Here is a 16,552-nt window from a genome sequence, read left to right as displayed (position 1 = left end):
CGATTTTTGTTTTAATTGACTGCTGGTTCATCTCGTATTGAGATAAGAAGAAGATAGTATCTTCGAAAAGCTTCTGCTTTTAGATGAACTCACTTTAATTCAATTGAGTTTCTCACAAGCCCTTTAGTTTATACAGAAACAGAAAGGGAGTGGGGGAGAGATGGATCATCCCTTCACTTGCTTTTAGCTGTGGGTTTTACTCACTTTCTTTTAACTTTCACAGGGATAAACACAAAATGAGACCAGCGCAAAAATTACATGAACCCTGAATGGTTTAGAGTAAAATTCGCTTTTCTGTCCAAGAACATTTGTTTTCTGGTGCTGACAAGGACGGTATAGGTTGTATGGGCCATGGCCCCACATGCAATGAATTACTCTGAATGTCTGTTTTCTAATTTTCAGATTATTTCTACAGATTTCAGCCTCTTGATCTGTATCTGTGGACCATTTGAAATCTGCACTGTATGTGTGTTAAATGCTGGATGATATGGATTTTATATACTGTCAGATATATTATTCCATAATACCACATCTAGTTGATGATAGTTTGCATTATTCATCTGAAAGTAAATCCAAGTAAATGCTACTGATTTTTATCTCCATCTAAAAAGTAACCAGGCAAAAAGTAACCAATAACTATCCCTCTGAAATGTAGAAGAATGGAATGGCTTTACTCAAGTAAAGTCATGTACATCAAAAGTGAGCTTGAACACATGTACTTAGTTACTTTCCACTACAGCTTCTGATCCCACATTCCCATAAGTTCCCATATTTAAAAAAGGGGATCAGGGGATCAGGGGGTGCTCCGATTATCACACTGCTCAGCCTCCGGGGAAAATCTATGCCAAGGTCCTGAGAAAAAGAGGCTTTGACTGACGGTCAAACCTCTGATCCAGGAGGAACAATGTGGATTCAGTGCTGGTTGTGGACCAGTGGACCAGCTCTGGAAAGCCTTAGTGAATATGCTGCCACCTCGGTGGGTGGATAGATGGAGTTAAATGAACTTTACTGTTGTGTTTGAGTTTTTAGCTATTTTGATCCATTGGCGCTACTTATTATACCACATTCAAAATGTTTAGCATCGAACCAGTCTGCTGCTGTGTCTGGGTGTGTACTTACTCCGCTCGCAATCACTGATGTCACTCCTTGGCAGTTAGGACGTAAAACAGGAAACTATATGACAAAAAGGGTGGTTTTCTTTCATGTTGCAACGATATGATGACATGTTCATGTGATTTCACAGAAATGTAACAATGAATGCATGATGACAGTTTTAATAAAAAGAGCAAGTCTTCAGGGTGAAGTTCAAGTAGTTTGCCACAGTCTCTCAGAACAGTTTCTAGCAAGTAAAACAAAATGGATATGTCTGTTCATTTAGAACTCGCATGCCTTCATACATCCATCGCAGTAGGTTTTGGGGATTTTCTCAGTAGTGAACAGTATTCTTGATTATCTTGTGACCTGAATAAACCACGGGCTGTGGCATGTCATGAGATATGTACAGCTGTCTTTCTGCAATAAATAACCAAAACAGAGTCCAAACAGAGGGTTAATTGCCCCCTCAGTGTTACCATCTATATAAAAACACTGTATTGTGTACTGTATATTAAGTATCAAATCAAAGATATGTTATCCTTCAGTTACCAAACTTTTACAAACCTTAAGTTCACAACTACAGTAAAAAAAAAGCTCTTCAGATGAGTCCGTCATGTCTTATGGTCTCTTCATTACCTGAAAACTTAAAATTAAAAGCGTAAGGAAATTGAGTATTATATTTGGTTAAACTAGTTTTCCTGAACTTTTTATCCCAAAATGTCTCGCACGAAAAAATAAAAAGCAGTGGGTGTTTTATTTATATTTGGTCTACACACTGACTTGAGTGCACTGACCATTTAAGAAATAAATGAATAAAAGTTACCGCTGACACCATTTACGACCCCAGTGCAAGTGTGTACACGCACACGTAGTCATGTTTCTGTCACTTCAGAGGACATTTTATGGACATACACTGATTTTCGGGAGACTTTCCCTGACCATAATCTTCGCTTGCCTTACACCAACCCTTATACAAACCTAAGCCTAACCTTATCCCTTCATCTTCCCTCTAGAATTCAATGACTTATGTACCCACAACATGTATAACACAAGCCCCCACACACACACACGTTTGTGAAAACACCTGTTGACAAAATGCATTTTCTAGCCCCTTTATCTTAACCCAGACCCAATTATTAGCCAAATTCTGTTCTGTGCAACCAAAATATATGAAGCACTTGATGTTTGATCTTTGCAGTCAGTTAAAACCTAAAATGTGGAAGGGACGGAGGAAAGAAATGGAGGCATCCGGGCATATTTGGGTCCATTCTGTTGATTACAGGTGGACAGAAATGAATCCACCAGTGTTTTATGTGATTGTGATTTAAACGCACATACACTGGGTTAGTTATTTTTAAATGCAAACCCAACCTAAGGCCTGGTTTTAAACGTAACATGAAGTCATTGCCTGCACAGCATGCATTTGTATTACTGCAGCTGCAGCGTAAATGAGTTTTATCTTATTTTAGATGAGTGTTGGTTTCATCACTTGAGCCAGTGAGGGAAGGAACTCGGATGATAACATCTGTGGCTTTGTGTCACATTTGTGTGAGGTTTAATTGCATGTCACACCATGTTGCTGCACCTTTCAATATTTGTCAAAGGGCGTAGTTACAATACGCAACCCCAGCTACTCTTTATGGAACAGAAATGTAAGTCACATTAAAAATCGTAAAAGTTTAGGGTTGTCTTCATTGTTAGTCCTGTAATGCCACTACACATGTATTTTCTTTCCTTGTGAGGGTTGTGTAAAACCAAAATGAGCTGCACACATAAACACACACAGGTCAGTGTGTCAGAGAGCTCCAGAAAAAGACCATCCTAAAACCATAAACCGCAATTTGTTGTTCACACTGCTTGGTTGACCTGTTTTTATACTGTGCTACTTTAGGCGCTCTGTCAAATATTTGTTCTCATTTTACTACTGCTGTTGCATTCGTCTTTCTGCTCGTCGGCGCCTGTTTTTCGACTACGTCAGACAAAAGGAGACAGAGAGAGAGCGAAGGAACAGTTTGTTTCAGCTGGCACATCAGTACGATGCTGCAGGAAGTTGGTAACATCAGTTGCTATCATTTTCCTTCAGGAAATGACATGCTAGCCTGTCCAACCCTGTCTTTGTGCACAACCACACACACACACACACTATAAGTGACATTTATGAGGCACATACAATATGATCACTTACACAAATCATTGCAGAGACAGCATGTCTCCAGTTGACACTCCTCTTCCATTATTCATAGTAGTCAATTTAAAAAGCTACTTTATACATGAGAATATCTGATAGGTTACATACATTCGCCTGCAGCAGCCAGTGTGGTATACAAACAGTTGGGTTTTACAGTCAGCTCAGTTTCTATTCCCACTTTTGTAACGTTTTGTGGAATTCAAAGCTATTGTCTGAGAAACCAGAATTTATGGCAGCAGAGACAGCACTATTTTCACACTCACAAAAACACACACACGCACACACGTTGTTAACACGTATACAAACACCAGCCAACGACTTACTTCACCAGTTGTGGCAAAGTGACAAAAAACTTGTCAAGAGCCCCATAAATGGTTGTGAGGCAGAAATGGAGCAGTGTCTTGTAGTCACAATTACATGTCATCATTTTTCTTCAAGAAATTTTGTCAGCGCGCAGAAAAATAACTTACGCAGCAAACTGCAGTTGACACCTCCTCATTCCTGTGTACTGAGTTTGTTCCTGTAGACATAAGTCAGAAATGACGATTACAAGTTCATGGGAAAAGAGATGTTTCTGCAAACAAGTGCTAAAGGAAGCATTTTTTTATCATTTAACATGGTCTGTTACTCTGTTCCTAATGTAACGCCTATGTAATCAGGTTGTCGTTCTAAGGGTTGAGACAGACAGAATCTGAAAAAGCAAAAAAAAAAAAGTTTCTTTAATTTAATGTTTTCTGTTGAGTTAAGATGTTTACATAAAACGTCAATTAAAACAATGACATGATTTGCTTAACATTTTACATAAAAACCTCAACTTTCTTGCTTGGAAATGGCTTATTTCTCCGTAGCTTCAACAACGGAAACTGTTTATGTTTCAGCAGGTCGGCCTACACGAATCAGTGTTTATTATGTGTAGGAGCGGGTTTTCCACCAAGAGGCATTGGCCAAGTTCTCACGGAAGAATGTATTGCAATTGTTACCGACGTATGAGGAGTCCACAAATAAATAGAACTGAGTTTAGCTCTGTAACAAGCCAAAAGATAAGTGGTGTGGAACAGACAGTTTTGATCAACTCTGAGCGTTGGAAATGTCTAAATAAGGTGTTGGTTGAGACAGTGAGCAGTCACCTTAACAGCTTTTTGGAACACACACACACACACACACACAAAGTCTCAGGAAGTCCCAACGTGTTTATAAGGTTAGTTTAAATACACTGGAGAACAACATAAACTTAATGGGACATAATAGTTTTGCCTTTAATAAACACAGTTTTAGACACTTTATAATCATTACATACAATATCTGCTGTACAAAAAAGAATGACACTGTTATGCCTCAGAGGCAGAAGGAAAACACACCGTTTCAATTAGATAAAGCTGGCATCATGCATCATGGCTTCAGGTCACTTCATCTTTTAAAGAAAACAACTTGTCAGTGGTGCCAAGTGGATCAGACCCATTGCCTGTGCTTCTAGCTGTCCATTGTTACTAGTGTACCTAAAATAAACCTGGTTACAATAGGCCTAAACATTTGTGTTACCATCAGACACATACAGAAGCTGAAGAAAGATGTAATGTGCTGGAGAGCTTTACAGAAAATAAAGCCACAATAAATGAAAACCAATATGATTAATAAAAAAACCTATCATAAACGAAAGCAGTTACAGAGGACACCTCAGTAGTAAAGTGTCTGCCTTAATGATGTTAAGAGGCCACTTAGTGGAACCATTTTTGTTCTGCAAAGGCAATTAGTGACAAAAAAGCTACAGTGTAAAGTTTTACTACACGGGGAAGAGCACATATGTACATTGTGAAGTATGTTCAAAAGGTCTTCTGAAAGCAGCATGCTCACTGCACAAAAAGGAGGCAATCGCCAGTACAAACAAAGTCAGCTGTCTAATTTCTTGATCATAATGTGTACATTTGGACTAACCAGACCATCGAGATGAATTTAACGCTTTTAGCAATTCGTTTAGTAAACAGTGGCGTCCGTCAGTTGTTTGCAGCCATCCGGGCTTTAAGGCGGTTGATTTTCAGAGGGAGCAGGCCGACCATCTCCTTACTCAGCTCCAGCTCCGTCTCCACAGTGGCCGCTGCCGCAGGGTGGCTCTCACAATACTCCACCACGTACCTAGACAAGATGTGGAGAGTAAAACTTATCAGTGGTTGACGAAGTCCTCAGATCTCACAAGTAAAAGAAGCAGAAATACCCCTGTACACAACTCCTGCAAAAGTAAAAAAAAATCTTTTCAGGAAACGTAATAGGGCAGTGAGATATGATCCTGATAATAATATATATTATCATAAAGCATATTTTCTGCAAACTACATGAAAATAGATTGGAGGGCCTGGTGGATCAGTGGCAGAGCATTGGGTTGGGATGCAGAAGGACCAAGGGCCACCTTGGTGCCGGTCCCGAGCTTGGCTTACTGTCGCTTACACCCACCTCGTGTTCTCGAGTTCTCCATTCTGCGTCAACTTCAGTGTCCTTAGTGTACGTTTAGGTCGGTACTCTGCGGCGCTCACACCGCGTGGACCAAACACGCATCATACCGTCGAAAAGAGTGCGATTGGAGACGCAACAATATAGATAGTATGAAACGACAGACGGTTTTCTAATGTCACATCACACAGCCCTCAATCTTATCTTAACCTATAGGAACATGTCATTATTATAGGTTATTATATTTTGTATTAATAATCTCAATCTACAAAGTTAAAAGCAGGTATAACGATCAGATATAACAGCAGTTTCCCTCTGAAATGCAGTGGAGTACAATGTATTATTTAATGGGAAAAAAGTAGCAAACAATTACATCTTTTTTTCTATTCCCTCACGCTTTTCTTTTAACGTCAATCTACTGTATACTATCATTCTAAATAGTACTTTTACTTTGGATGTATATTTTCATACTTGTAGTTTTCCAGAGATTTGGTGAGGTTTTCCAGCTTGGCAGAAGGTAAAGAGCTGATGAGCCGGCTCAGTAGTCGAGCCACCCTGAAGCGGGCCACCAGAGCTGGTCTGAGCACTTCGTCCTCCAGATGCTCGGGGAACTTCCCCTCGGGAGAACACAGGGAGTCTAGGAACTTCTGGAAGTACCTGGAGAGCACAACATTACTAAGAAACACTGAACAGTAGTGTAGACACATCACGACACACGGGTACTCCACACACGAGAAGACTTACTTGGCAGAGGCCGAGCAGAGATGGTTGAATTTCTTGATGGTGTGGTTGTCTAGTGTCTCTGAGTCTGCTTGTCTGTTTGCCAAGGTCAGTTTCAGGTCCATCATTTCACTGTAGGTCTCAGCCAATTCAAACATCAGCTGTCTGCGGATCAGTAGGTAGTACTGGGAATTCAAATCTGTAGAGTGGCAAAGAGCAAAATAAGGCAATATCGATTTCATTACTGCGTCACCTTAAATACACCTTTTTATACTTCCATCAAGCTTATGTAAATATTCACAGACTCAAGAACAAAGTTAGGTCATTACCATTGCAGATTGGCTCCAGCATGTCAACTCTTCGTTTGTGCATTTTGCAACGTCGCTCCAGGTCCTCTTCAAAAAAAGCCAGGGCCCTGAACAAAGCACTGTGATCCTGCAAAATTTCTATGTGATCTGTCACATATCCATCCATCTCAAAGAATTCCTTTGCCTACAAGGGAGAATGAATAAGACGCAGGCCACATAAGCAATGACGACTGAGAGTGTGTGTGTGTGTGTGTGTGTGTGTGTGTGTGTGTGTGTGTACACGTGTCGTGTCGTGTATACCTGTGTGACATAATTCTGTCCCACTAGAAACACTGCTCTTGCCTCAGTGAAATCCAATGGCAACAAACATGGGACCTACAAAATACAAAGCAGAGTTCAATACTACATATTACATCAAAATCACGACTTCTACCTGTCGTTCAATGAGCAGTGAAGAAAATAAAGCATTTTGACCTTCTCTTCCACACTAGCAATGGAGTCAAAGGTGTCCTCAGAGCCAAACAGCAGAGCACTCTTTCTGCCTTTCTCTTCCTCCTCCTCATCATGTCTTCTTGCTCTCTTCAGCTCTTCCTGACGATAAGTATCTAGCTCCCCGATGTTGTCCTGGTCACAAACAAGATGCGGCCGCACAATGTAAGACGCACCCAAAACAGTTATGTAAATCTAAGCTCGAATACACACAAGCAAACAGAAATGTATCTGGGTAAACACAAAGATTTACAGATACTCCAAAGAGCAAACATGCGCATCAAGGTTTGGCAAGAACCAAATAGATGAATTACGTGATAATATCTGAACAAGCTGGACTTTTTCCAGTTCATTCAGACATCAGATTTAAAAGACATGCCACAGACACGCACAACCATCCACTACCTCTAGCTGCTTCTTAGCATCTTGCAGGAGGTTGAGACAGTATTTGATCCAACATCTTGCAATTTCTGCTCTCTTCTGTCTCAGTTGTTCCCTACGCTCACTCTCTGTCTCACCTGAAGCAGACAGAATCAGAAAAAGACATCGATCAACATCTACAATCTGTGAACACCAACATTTGTGTGTGTGTGTGTGTGTGTGTGTGTGTGTGTGTGTGTGTCTGCAGTCCTAATGAACCAACTGTGTGCCATGTGGCAAAGAAATAAAAGCTATGCTACTATATGTCTACTTCAAACTCATTGACACTGTTGAGCAGTTTTTGGAATTTATTTTTCCTTGTCATGTTGTTTAAATACGCTGATCTGGCATGACATTATGATCACAGGGGCAATTTATTGTAATCCAGTACAGGGGCTCTGCCATGTTGCATGTTTGGAACGTGGAACGGATTTGACTTCAGGTCACCCTTTAACTCCATGCCTCTGGACTGTGGGAGGAAACCAGAGTATCAAGAGGATCAAACCAGGGACCTTCTAGCGATGAAGCGGCAGCGCTAACCACTCGACCACTGTGCTTATCTTGACATGTACAGAATACAATTAAAGGCAAGATACTTCAGGTAGATACTTACTCTCCCGCGCTGCAGCCTCAGATGGAACCTCCCCTGAAAAGTCAAATATTACAGTAGCTGCTGAGAGGCAATGTCTACCTTCCATGTATCGGCCCTTAAAAACAAACAAACAAAAAAAAAATCGGTTTTGGTAAAAATGTTTAACAAGCAAGACGAAAGCATTTTTGGTCATAACACACAGAAATGGTTTTTACCTTTGTGATATAATACTGTGACAGTGTAGCTGCATTCAGAGCCCACTCCATTGGACTGAACTGATTTAACTGCAACTGTCTCTGCAGGGTGCTGTGACAGTAGGTGGCAGCACGCTCAGTTTCACCTGAAAGACAAAACACCCTAGAAATTACATCTATCAACTTAAAAACATAACATTCAGCTGTATTATATCAATAGAAAATAGAGAACATTGTGTAACTTCAATGGAAGTGGACATTTATTGATTTAAAGTGACACATTGTAGAGTTTTATGTATGATTTTAAAAATGATTTTAAAAATGATGTATGGCTTATGCTATAACTTCTATTATAAATAAATTACAGTCTATTTATTTTACCTAAACAAGACATGACTCACCAAGATTTTTATAGACTTGAGCAAGGTAGTACATTGTATGTGTGTAGGCCAGCTCAAACCTGGTGGACCGGCAAAAAAAAAGGATAAAGCAGGATGAGAGAAGGCAAAGCAGAGTAACAATATTGTTAACATCATCTGCATGTGTGCATATCTGCAGGCCATCTGTACAGGAATGTTGGAATTTACAAGTTCCAAAAAAAGACCTCTTGGTCTTTTCCTGATGTGTCAGCAGGTTCTCCTCAGAGGCAAAGTACTCCGTCATATCAGTGGGAGGACTCCCATCCTGAAACATACAAACAAAGTGACCCTGGCTGCTGATGAAGAGGATGTGGCCTTGCTCTCCTGCTCATCTTAAACAAAAGACTTCCCGTTGGATTTGTTTTTACTTACAATCAACACAAGACCGCATACAACATACTGCACTGTATCCACATTTCAAATACAGCACCCTAAAAATGGCATGTACACACCCTTTATAAAAAATAAAACACTGCATTGCTTTTTTGGCACCTGGCAGACATACATGTGGTTATATGACACTACACCCGTTTATGGTAATAGCAAATTGACAGTTGTATATGTACAAAAAATGATAAATGATTTTTTACTTTTATCTACTATTTGTCTATTTTCACCTGCCTAGATATCGATTTCCAATGGCTTTGATTACAGCTTTGCAGCAGCTTTTGTAAGCAGCTATGCAGGAAACCAACTTTACCTCCTTCATATAACGCTGGTAGATGGATTCAGCTGTTTCCAGGAATTCCTGGGCCTTCTCTGTCTCATCCCGGCCTGCCCAAAGGATGCCTAACTGGTTCTGAGAACACAAACAAACCGACACAAGAGCAGCATTAAGTGATCCGCATCATCTGATCTCTTAATACGTTACCATCCCTGCACTGCTACTGAACTGGGCAGCACTGCCCGAAGATCACCCCAAATCAAATATATGCACTTTGTAGGAAAGAACAGGAGGCATGAATAATAATGAAACAATGCAGACAAAAGCTCAACTATTTTTGCTAAAATAACTGAAACGTTTACTATAAATAAAAAGTATCAAAAAGGCTTTTATTCAGACAGTGTGTTTCCAGTGTGTTTCCAGTGTGTTTCCGTGTGTGTGTGTTATTTGGTTGCTTGTTTGGTCACAGCTCTATGGCTGATCACATGACCTGCTTCAGCTGAGATACTAAACTAAACAATAATAATAATAATAATAATAATAATAATAATAATTATTATTATTATTATTATTATTATTATTATTATTATTATTATTATTATTATTATTATTATAAAGATTACTGTGAATGGAAGCATCCATAAGCATTAATTTTTTAATTTCAAGCTGGCAGCTAACGCTAGCTTCGCTGCATTAGCCTGATGTTAGGTACGTCAACGTTACCCTGACATGGATGAACAGCGACACATTCCCGAGCGACACTCTGCATCTCTCCAGCACTTTCATGCAATTCATCAGATGCTCCTCCCCGGGTGACAGCTCCTCTGTGTCGACGTGGTTGACGCCCAGATAGTACTCCACAGCCCCGAGTTTGGCGGCCCACAGGCCGGCGGCCGAGTCGCCGCTGATGTCCTGACAGAACAAGTCCCCCCTCTGCCCGTCCTCCGGCGGCTCGGCTGGCTGCTGCTGCTGCTGCTCATCTTCGTTTTCCCCAGCGTCGAAATTCTTCAACGAGCAGTAGATCTCTCTGAGGAGCTCCCTGGCCTTGTACTTGGAGCGGAACGGATCGTTTTCTGGGTCATTTCGTGATTCTAATTCTGTTAACTTTTGGACGTCAGTGAATTTGTCGCAGACGGCTCTCCACTCATTACTGCTGATTGCCGCCATGTTGGTTTTCTTCTTTTGTTTTTTAATGTCTCACATGCACAAAGGCCCTTTTCTGTAGGGGGCATCACTGCCCCCTGCTGGCCGCAGTTCTCTTTTACAACGTCAAACCTCTTTTTATCCAGCAGCGCCTTGATGTCCAAACTAGAATTAGCATTTCCAAAGGGAGCATGAACTGTGAATCCTTCGCCTCTGCAACGAGTTTCCAAGCAAAGCTGAAAAAAGCTTTACTGTTTTTGCTGAAAGAGCTGAAACGTACTGTCACTTCCTTACATACTGGTTAGGCAAACTTCAAAGCAGTTAGCCTTAAAAAACTTCAATAATTTTTTTTAACATGATTTCAAAACATCACGTTAAAGTTGCAATTCCAGTAGGTCAAAGTATGCAGAACCATTTACATCTCAATGTGGAGAAAGTTGAAGAGATTCTAACAATTGTCCAATTGGCAAACCTGGACCTATTACTGCAGGTGGACTAAAGTCACTCACATATGCTGAAGACGGGCTGTGAACTGCTCACACTTTGCCTCGCAAAATGTGAAAAAGTATTAGTCCTGTTAACAAAATAAAAAAATTTTGAGAGGCAGAAAGCTTGACTGAACACGGTGATAATACTTTTTTTGAAGAAAATGAAGGCAGGGCACCGATTTTAAAACAGCCCGTTTGTGATTTGAGAATTTCTGGGCCGTTATAATGGGCTACAATGGACGTTTCAGACAGCACTCGTCCACTTCTGGCCAAATACTGAATGGAATAGTAAGTCCTGTCACTATGAGAGTTACATTTTCTGAAAGAACACAGAAATACCTGTTTTAATATATAATTTATTTTGGACAGATGAAAGTTGAAGGAAGAAGAAAAATAAGATTGATTATTCAAAAACTGTAAAGGATATTGAAAAGCAAAATACAAGGCTGATAGCTGAAAGTCTTGTGATTTGCTGAAAGTTTGAATGGGCTGAAGTATGGCTGACTAGTTAAAGCCGGAGGATGAGCTTAAGAGGCTCTCCATTCTTATGAATGAGAACAACTTGCTGAAAAAAAGCTGATTTTTTTTTTTAAGCAAGCATAAAAGATATTAAAAAGCTGAATGACAGAGCACACGTCCTTAATAAGCTGAAAATTTAAAAGTTTGAATGGTGTTCTAGCTGAAAGTGGGCCGAAGTTGTTAAGTGCCAAAAAACGTATACGAAAGAAATATAATAATAAAGATTAGACTATCATATGTGAATGGTGAAGAATTCACAGTCAATATTAATAATAAAGATTAGGATATCATTAGCGTAAATGCTGTAACCAATCAGTATTGAAAGGTGTCCTGTCATGCTGCCATTTCAATAATCAACTCTCATGTTCTTTCCACAAAAAACATAACTATTAGACCAATATGATCATTTTTAAAATATTGAGCATTCTTAAGCTATGTAACAGCATATAAAAAGTTATAACTAGCTCTGCCACAACACTGTATTGCTTAAGATCATTAAGAGGATCCGTGTACTGTGTATACTGTGTTTTTAGTTAATAATACAAATAACTTTAAGTTAAAGTATTTTTACTTTGCAAATTACAATTATTACAAACATTTAAATCCTGATTTTACCGTTTTTTTACATTTGTAAAATAATGTAAGGCAAAATTGTGATGAGATGTGTCTAATTTATTGATGTGGCTCTTAGAAACTTTAAAAATTATTTGCTTTGCATTCACTGTACTGTTGCAAAGCAGAGGCCTCATTGACATTATTATGTTGAAATATCTGCCGTACAAACATCAGCTGATCCCTAAGCAACAACGACCACGGTGCAGGACACAACTAAACGCAAAACTGTTTGTGACAAACAAGTTGTCCAGTCACTGAATTGTGTTCAAGTTGGTTTTAATTGGTTTATTTGAACAAATCCAAAGAATCAAATCATTAAATCAGGAAAAATAAATCACGTGGCTTATACATCCCCAATTCGGAAAAAGTTAGCACGATAACCCTAAATAAAAATAGAATGCAATGACTTGCAAATCGTTTCTTTTTATTTGTTTTACACATCGTTCCAACTTTTTTGGAATTGTGGTTGTACAATGACGATAAATTAACGTGAATGACAGTTTACAACACACAGTAAATGAGGGCTCGGCACTGACAAAAGCAGCTGGTCTGGCCCAGTCACGCAGGATTGACAGGATCAGCCTTCTTACATAGATTAAGAGTGTGGGCAGCTTCACCACATAAAAGATGTGTATTCATTATGCATGATTTAAGCATTTCACTGTGCAATCACACGTTCCACAAAGCTCACACACACTCTGATTCCACTTTACAACACAAAGATCTTGTTTCAGAGCACAACGAACAGACAGCTTAGCTCCCTGTTTCAGTGAAGATTAATGAACAAACAAATGTCTATATGTTAATGGAAGGGATAATTTGCTACAGTGTGGACTTATGTGCTCAAAGCGATGTCAGTGTAGGCTTTTTTCTCTATAAAATATCATTAATATCTAAATTCCAGAGCAGGTTTGCAAGTAAATAAAAATATGACCTGAGATGAAATGAAAATGGTGAATGGCAATAGTTTAATCCCAGATTGGCTGCAGATTTAGTGTGAAAGTCATCTAACTGTTAGACATCTTAGCTGAATGTACATTTGCCCAAATTTTATGTGTGAATGTTGAGTGTTGCAAAACTCTAACAATAAACCGTAGCAGTTTACCTTGAGTCTTAGAAAGTAACTGCTTTTTTGTTTGTGTAGCAAAATGACTAAAACTTCATGAGGTTGATCGTCAGATCAGGTTAAAAAAAATGGTTCAAGTGCCACACTTTCAATAATTAGATAAAATGTCTACATGTGTGAGTTTTTATGTCCTTGTTTATGGGTTTGGTGGATGTCGTAGCAGGAAGGTGTCACTCTGCTGTGAGCAAAATGCATCTGCTTCCCTCCACCACTAGGAACTCTTCTTCTCCATGCTGAAACAACAGAGAAGCCATCAATGTGCATATAACAAAATCTCATTCTATTACCTAATGATGAACAAATCCTTTCAAACTAGGTCTCATTTTCCTAAATTTCAACATTGAGTCTATCTGACAGCAATCACTTTCCCATGGCCAATATTGACTAAATGATAAACTATTGAACAAAGTAAAAAATGCGGTTTCAAAATAAGAACAAAGTTAAAGAGAACTGATAAGACATTTTTCATTGTTACAAATCACAGAACTTGCAAGAAAAAAAACACTTATGAACACACAATGTTGATCACAAAGAAAACGACTTCATCCAACAGTATACCAATTTTATCATTAGAAAAACTAGACGGATAGCAATTTTTCTGTAAAGAATTGACTGAAGACTTTATGTTGTGGCACAAAGGCGCAATTTTTTTTGGAAAATGTGGATGAGAAAATGTGGTGCGGGTGGTGCTAAACTAGTACGCCTATTTTCTAATACACACACTGTTCACGTTAAGGAGAAACAAAACTGATTAGAGAACTGCTTACTTGTATTTGATGAGACGACCTCCCTGAACTAGCTGTGCTCCCTCATTGGTGAAATGGCAGGCAAACAGCAGCCAGTTACGAGGCTGAACCTTGTAGGCGAACCTCATGAAGAGCAATGAATAGCAGCACAAAGCTGGAAGAAGAGAGCAATCACAGACAATAGTGAGACTATCACCGTGATATCACACCACTGTCTTCTTATAATCCACTTCATGCTGGACACTTATCTCTGTTCAAACATGAAATATAAATAGCCTTTCTTTATTGCCCACTATATCTATCTATCTATCTATCTATCTATCTATCTATCTATCTATCTAGATGGGGTTATTTTTCTGTTGATTCAAGACCAATGTAAAAGCTCTCACATTGAAAAGAGGAAAGCCAGAGGAAATATCCAAATGGACAAATAAACACTTGCACTTGTACTTTAGGTAAAAAAAAAAAAAAAATTAAGTCATCTATTGTTATCTCCCAGCAGTGTGAGCTTTAAAAAAAAAAAATGAGGTGGGGGCTTTGTGTCCGGCTTGCATTTGTACATATGTGTTAATCAGTGTGTGTTGTGTGACTTACCAAAGGTCATCCTGCCACTGATAATCTCAGGGCTCTTTTTCATATCTGAGATTGCAGCTATAGGAAGACCCCAGTTTGCTACAGGACCCCAGAAATGCTGTGAAAGCACACACAAAGTGACAAAGCTTTGAAAATGATACCACTAACAGTTATGTCTTCACTGGACAAACAATCAAAATTAAGCAATAACAGAGAAAAACATCGGGCAGTCACAAAAGGACAAACACAAAGTAAAACCAGATTTAATGACAGATGATGATGACTTACTGTGCTGTTGACATTATTTTTCATTGTTTTCAGGGCAACATAGGAGAGAAAAGAACATGATAATACGTAAGTCTACTGATAAGTGAAAGGTTATGCAAAAGCAGCTGCCACATCAAACAGGTCACAAGTCTGTTTCACACAAGTCACAAATCACAAGGTAAAAGGACAAGTTTTTTAAAAAGTCTAGGATCAAAGCGTATAGTTTGTTTAGTTTGCTTTGTGAACACATTTCTGTGTTCAGTTTAAATCATTTCAATAACAGGTTAGTGAACATTCCAGCAACTCCACTACTCAGCACAGATCAATAAACTTATTGATTTCCGTATTCACTACATCACCCCATAATAGCCATGTTTTGTCAGAAAGCCAAAGAAACGAGCTGCTGAACAAATATCAAAAAATGGGACTTTTTTGCCAAAGGCTAAAAGGCCATTTGAATGTGTAAATCGCCTGCAGCTACAGTGTGTTTACATTTGTTTTGCTTTAAAGTGTTTTCAGAACGTTAGAGAAAAAAAGACTGTTAAAAACAGAAAAGTCTTTTATCTGTGACAAATGTAAACAAAGATGGCGTCGCCGCAGGACATTTCAAAAGTGGCTGCGAACAATCCTGTACACATTAAACTAACCAATGTAGTAATAATATGTTAGAAAGTGTCAAAATGTTCTCACTTCTCTTTGCATTTGTCGTTAATGTCAGAATTAGTCAGCTGCTCATCACAGCTTTTTACAGGTTGCAAACCCCGACCAATGACTGTTGGGGTGTTTCTATAGAAACTTACAATAACTCTCTATGATGTAATGTAGTCAGAAATAAATTACAACTTGTTATTCCAGTAGGTTGCCCGGTATTTCCAGCAGACACCGTAAAACTGGCGTGACAACTTAACTCTGCACCGCTGGCTCACAAAAAGCACAATCGCCCTTGAAAATTGTCTGAGAAAAAGCATGAAAATACGACACTTATCTTTAATAACACACAAATGGCCGAAAATATGTGAAGAATTGCATAAAAACGTTAAGTCGACATAGCAGTAGACTTAGCTGACTGTTAAACATTAGCTAAGTTATCCACAGTAGATGTAACCTGGCCACTTCTCGGCCAACTCAAGTAGCCAGCGTCATTAGCATGTGTGCTAACAGAGAAATGTAGCTGTTAGCGGCTTTCAGTTCATACCTCATCAAATAATCCCTGAACTCTTTGCTCTTCAGGTGTTCAACGGCTTTTCTTGCAAGTGTTCCCGCCATGGTTACTGCTTGGCTGGTGCCTACTGTAGCCGAGAAAATGGGTCTAGATCAGCTGAAGGACGACTGGAAACCCAGCTCAGAGGACGACTGGTCAAATTTCCAACCCAAACATACTTCTACTTCTTCTTCGCGTGAGTTCTGCGGCAGACTGAGAACAGCCATTGTGTTACTGCCCTCACAGGTCATCTGTGGTATTGCATTTATTATTACGATTAATATTATTATTATTATTGTTATTAAGGATATAGCCAGTCATTGGTTCTTTGTCATTTTCAATA

The 16,552-nt window shown here is 39.2% G+C and overlaps 2 protein-coding genes across 2 annotated transcripts; both read right to left on the bottom strand.

Moving 5' to 3' along the window:
- Positions 1-4,455: 4,455 nt before the first annotated feature.
- On the bottom strand, positions 4,456-10,705 carry kifbp (kinesin family binding protein). The gene is made up of 13 exons (XM_067487788.1): positions 10,255-10,705; positions 9,568-9,666; positions 9,053-9,132; positions 8,850-8,908; positions 8,470-8,594; positions 8,276-8,369; positions 7,648-7,760; positions 7,228-7,377; positions 7,054-7,128; positions 6,775-6,937; positions 6,470-6,644; positions 6,197-6,382; positions 4,456-5,413 (listed from the first exon to the last, which is right to left on the bottom strand). The coding sequence occupies exons 1-13, from the start codon at positions 10,696-10,698 to the stop codon at positions 5,275-5,277; spliced, it is 1,902 nt and encodes a 633-aa protein (XP_067343889.1). The 5' UTR covers positions 10,699-10,705; the 3' UTR covers positions 4,456-5,274.
- A 1,850-nt stretch (positions 10,706-12,555) lies between these two features.
- On the bottom strand, positions 12,556-16,400 carry mpc1 (mitochondrial pyruvate carrier 1). The gene is made up of 5 exons (XM_067487801.1): positions 16,204-16,400; positions 15,030-15,033; positions 14,763-14,859; positions 14,190-14,322; positions 12,556-13,655 (listed from the first exon to the last, which is right to left on the bottom strand). Exons 1-5 carry the CDS (start codon positions 16,272-16,274, stop codon positions 13,634-13,636), a joined length of 327 nt encoding a protein of 108 aa, XP_067343902.1. The 5' UTR covers positions 16,275-16,400; the 3' UTR covers positions 12,556-13,633.
- Positions 16,401-16,552: the final 152 nt, after the last annotated feature.

Source organism: Channa argus, chromosome 2 (assembly GCF_033026475.1).
Source record: "Channa argus isolate prfri chromosome 2, Channa argus male v1.0, whole genome shotgun sequence".
In the NCBI taxonomy this organism is placed as follows: Eukaryota; Metazoa; Chordata; class Actinopteri; order Anabantiformes; family Channidae; genus Channa; species Channa argus.
The sequence above is the reverse complement of the archived record's forward strand: the minus strand, read 5'-3'. Positions and strand labels throughout refer to the sequence as shown.

What these genes read in the sequence shown, in the direction of transcription:
- kifbp (XM_067487788.1), bottom strand. Translation starts at nt 10,698, where the DNA reads ATGGCGGCAATCAGCAGTAATGAGTGGAGAGCCGTCTGCGACAAATTC. An exon ending in TGAGGCTGCAGCGCGGGAGA is followed by an intron (nt 7,761 to 8,275) that starts GTAAGTATCTAC and finishes TGTCTGCTTCAG; the next exon opens with GTGAGACAGAGAGTGAGCGT. An exon ending in GCTGGAGCCAATCTGCAATG is followed by an intron (nt 6,645 to 6,774) that starts GTAATGACCTAA and finishes GCCACTCTACAG; the next exon opens with ATTTGAATTCCCAGTACTAC.
- mpc1 (XM_067487801.1), bottom strand. Translation starts at nt 16,274, where the DNA reads ATGGCGGGAACACTTGCAAGAAAAGCCGTTGAACACCTGAAGAGCAAA. An exon ending in CAGTGGCAGGATGACCTTTG is followed by an intron (nt 14,323 to 14,762) that starts GTAAGTCACACA and finishes CTCTTCTTCCAG; the next exon opens with CTTTGTGCTGCTATTCATTG. An exon ending in GGTCGTCTCATCAAATACAA is followed by an intron (nt 13,656 to 14,189) that starts GTAAGCAGTTCT and finishes CTGTTGTTTCAG; the next exon opens with CATGGAGAAGAAGAGTTCCT.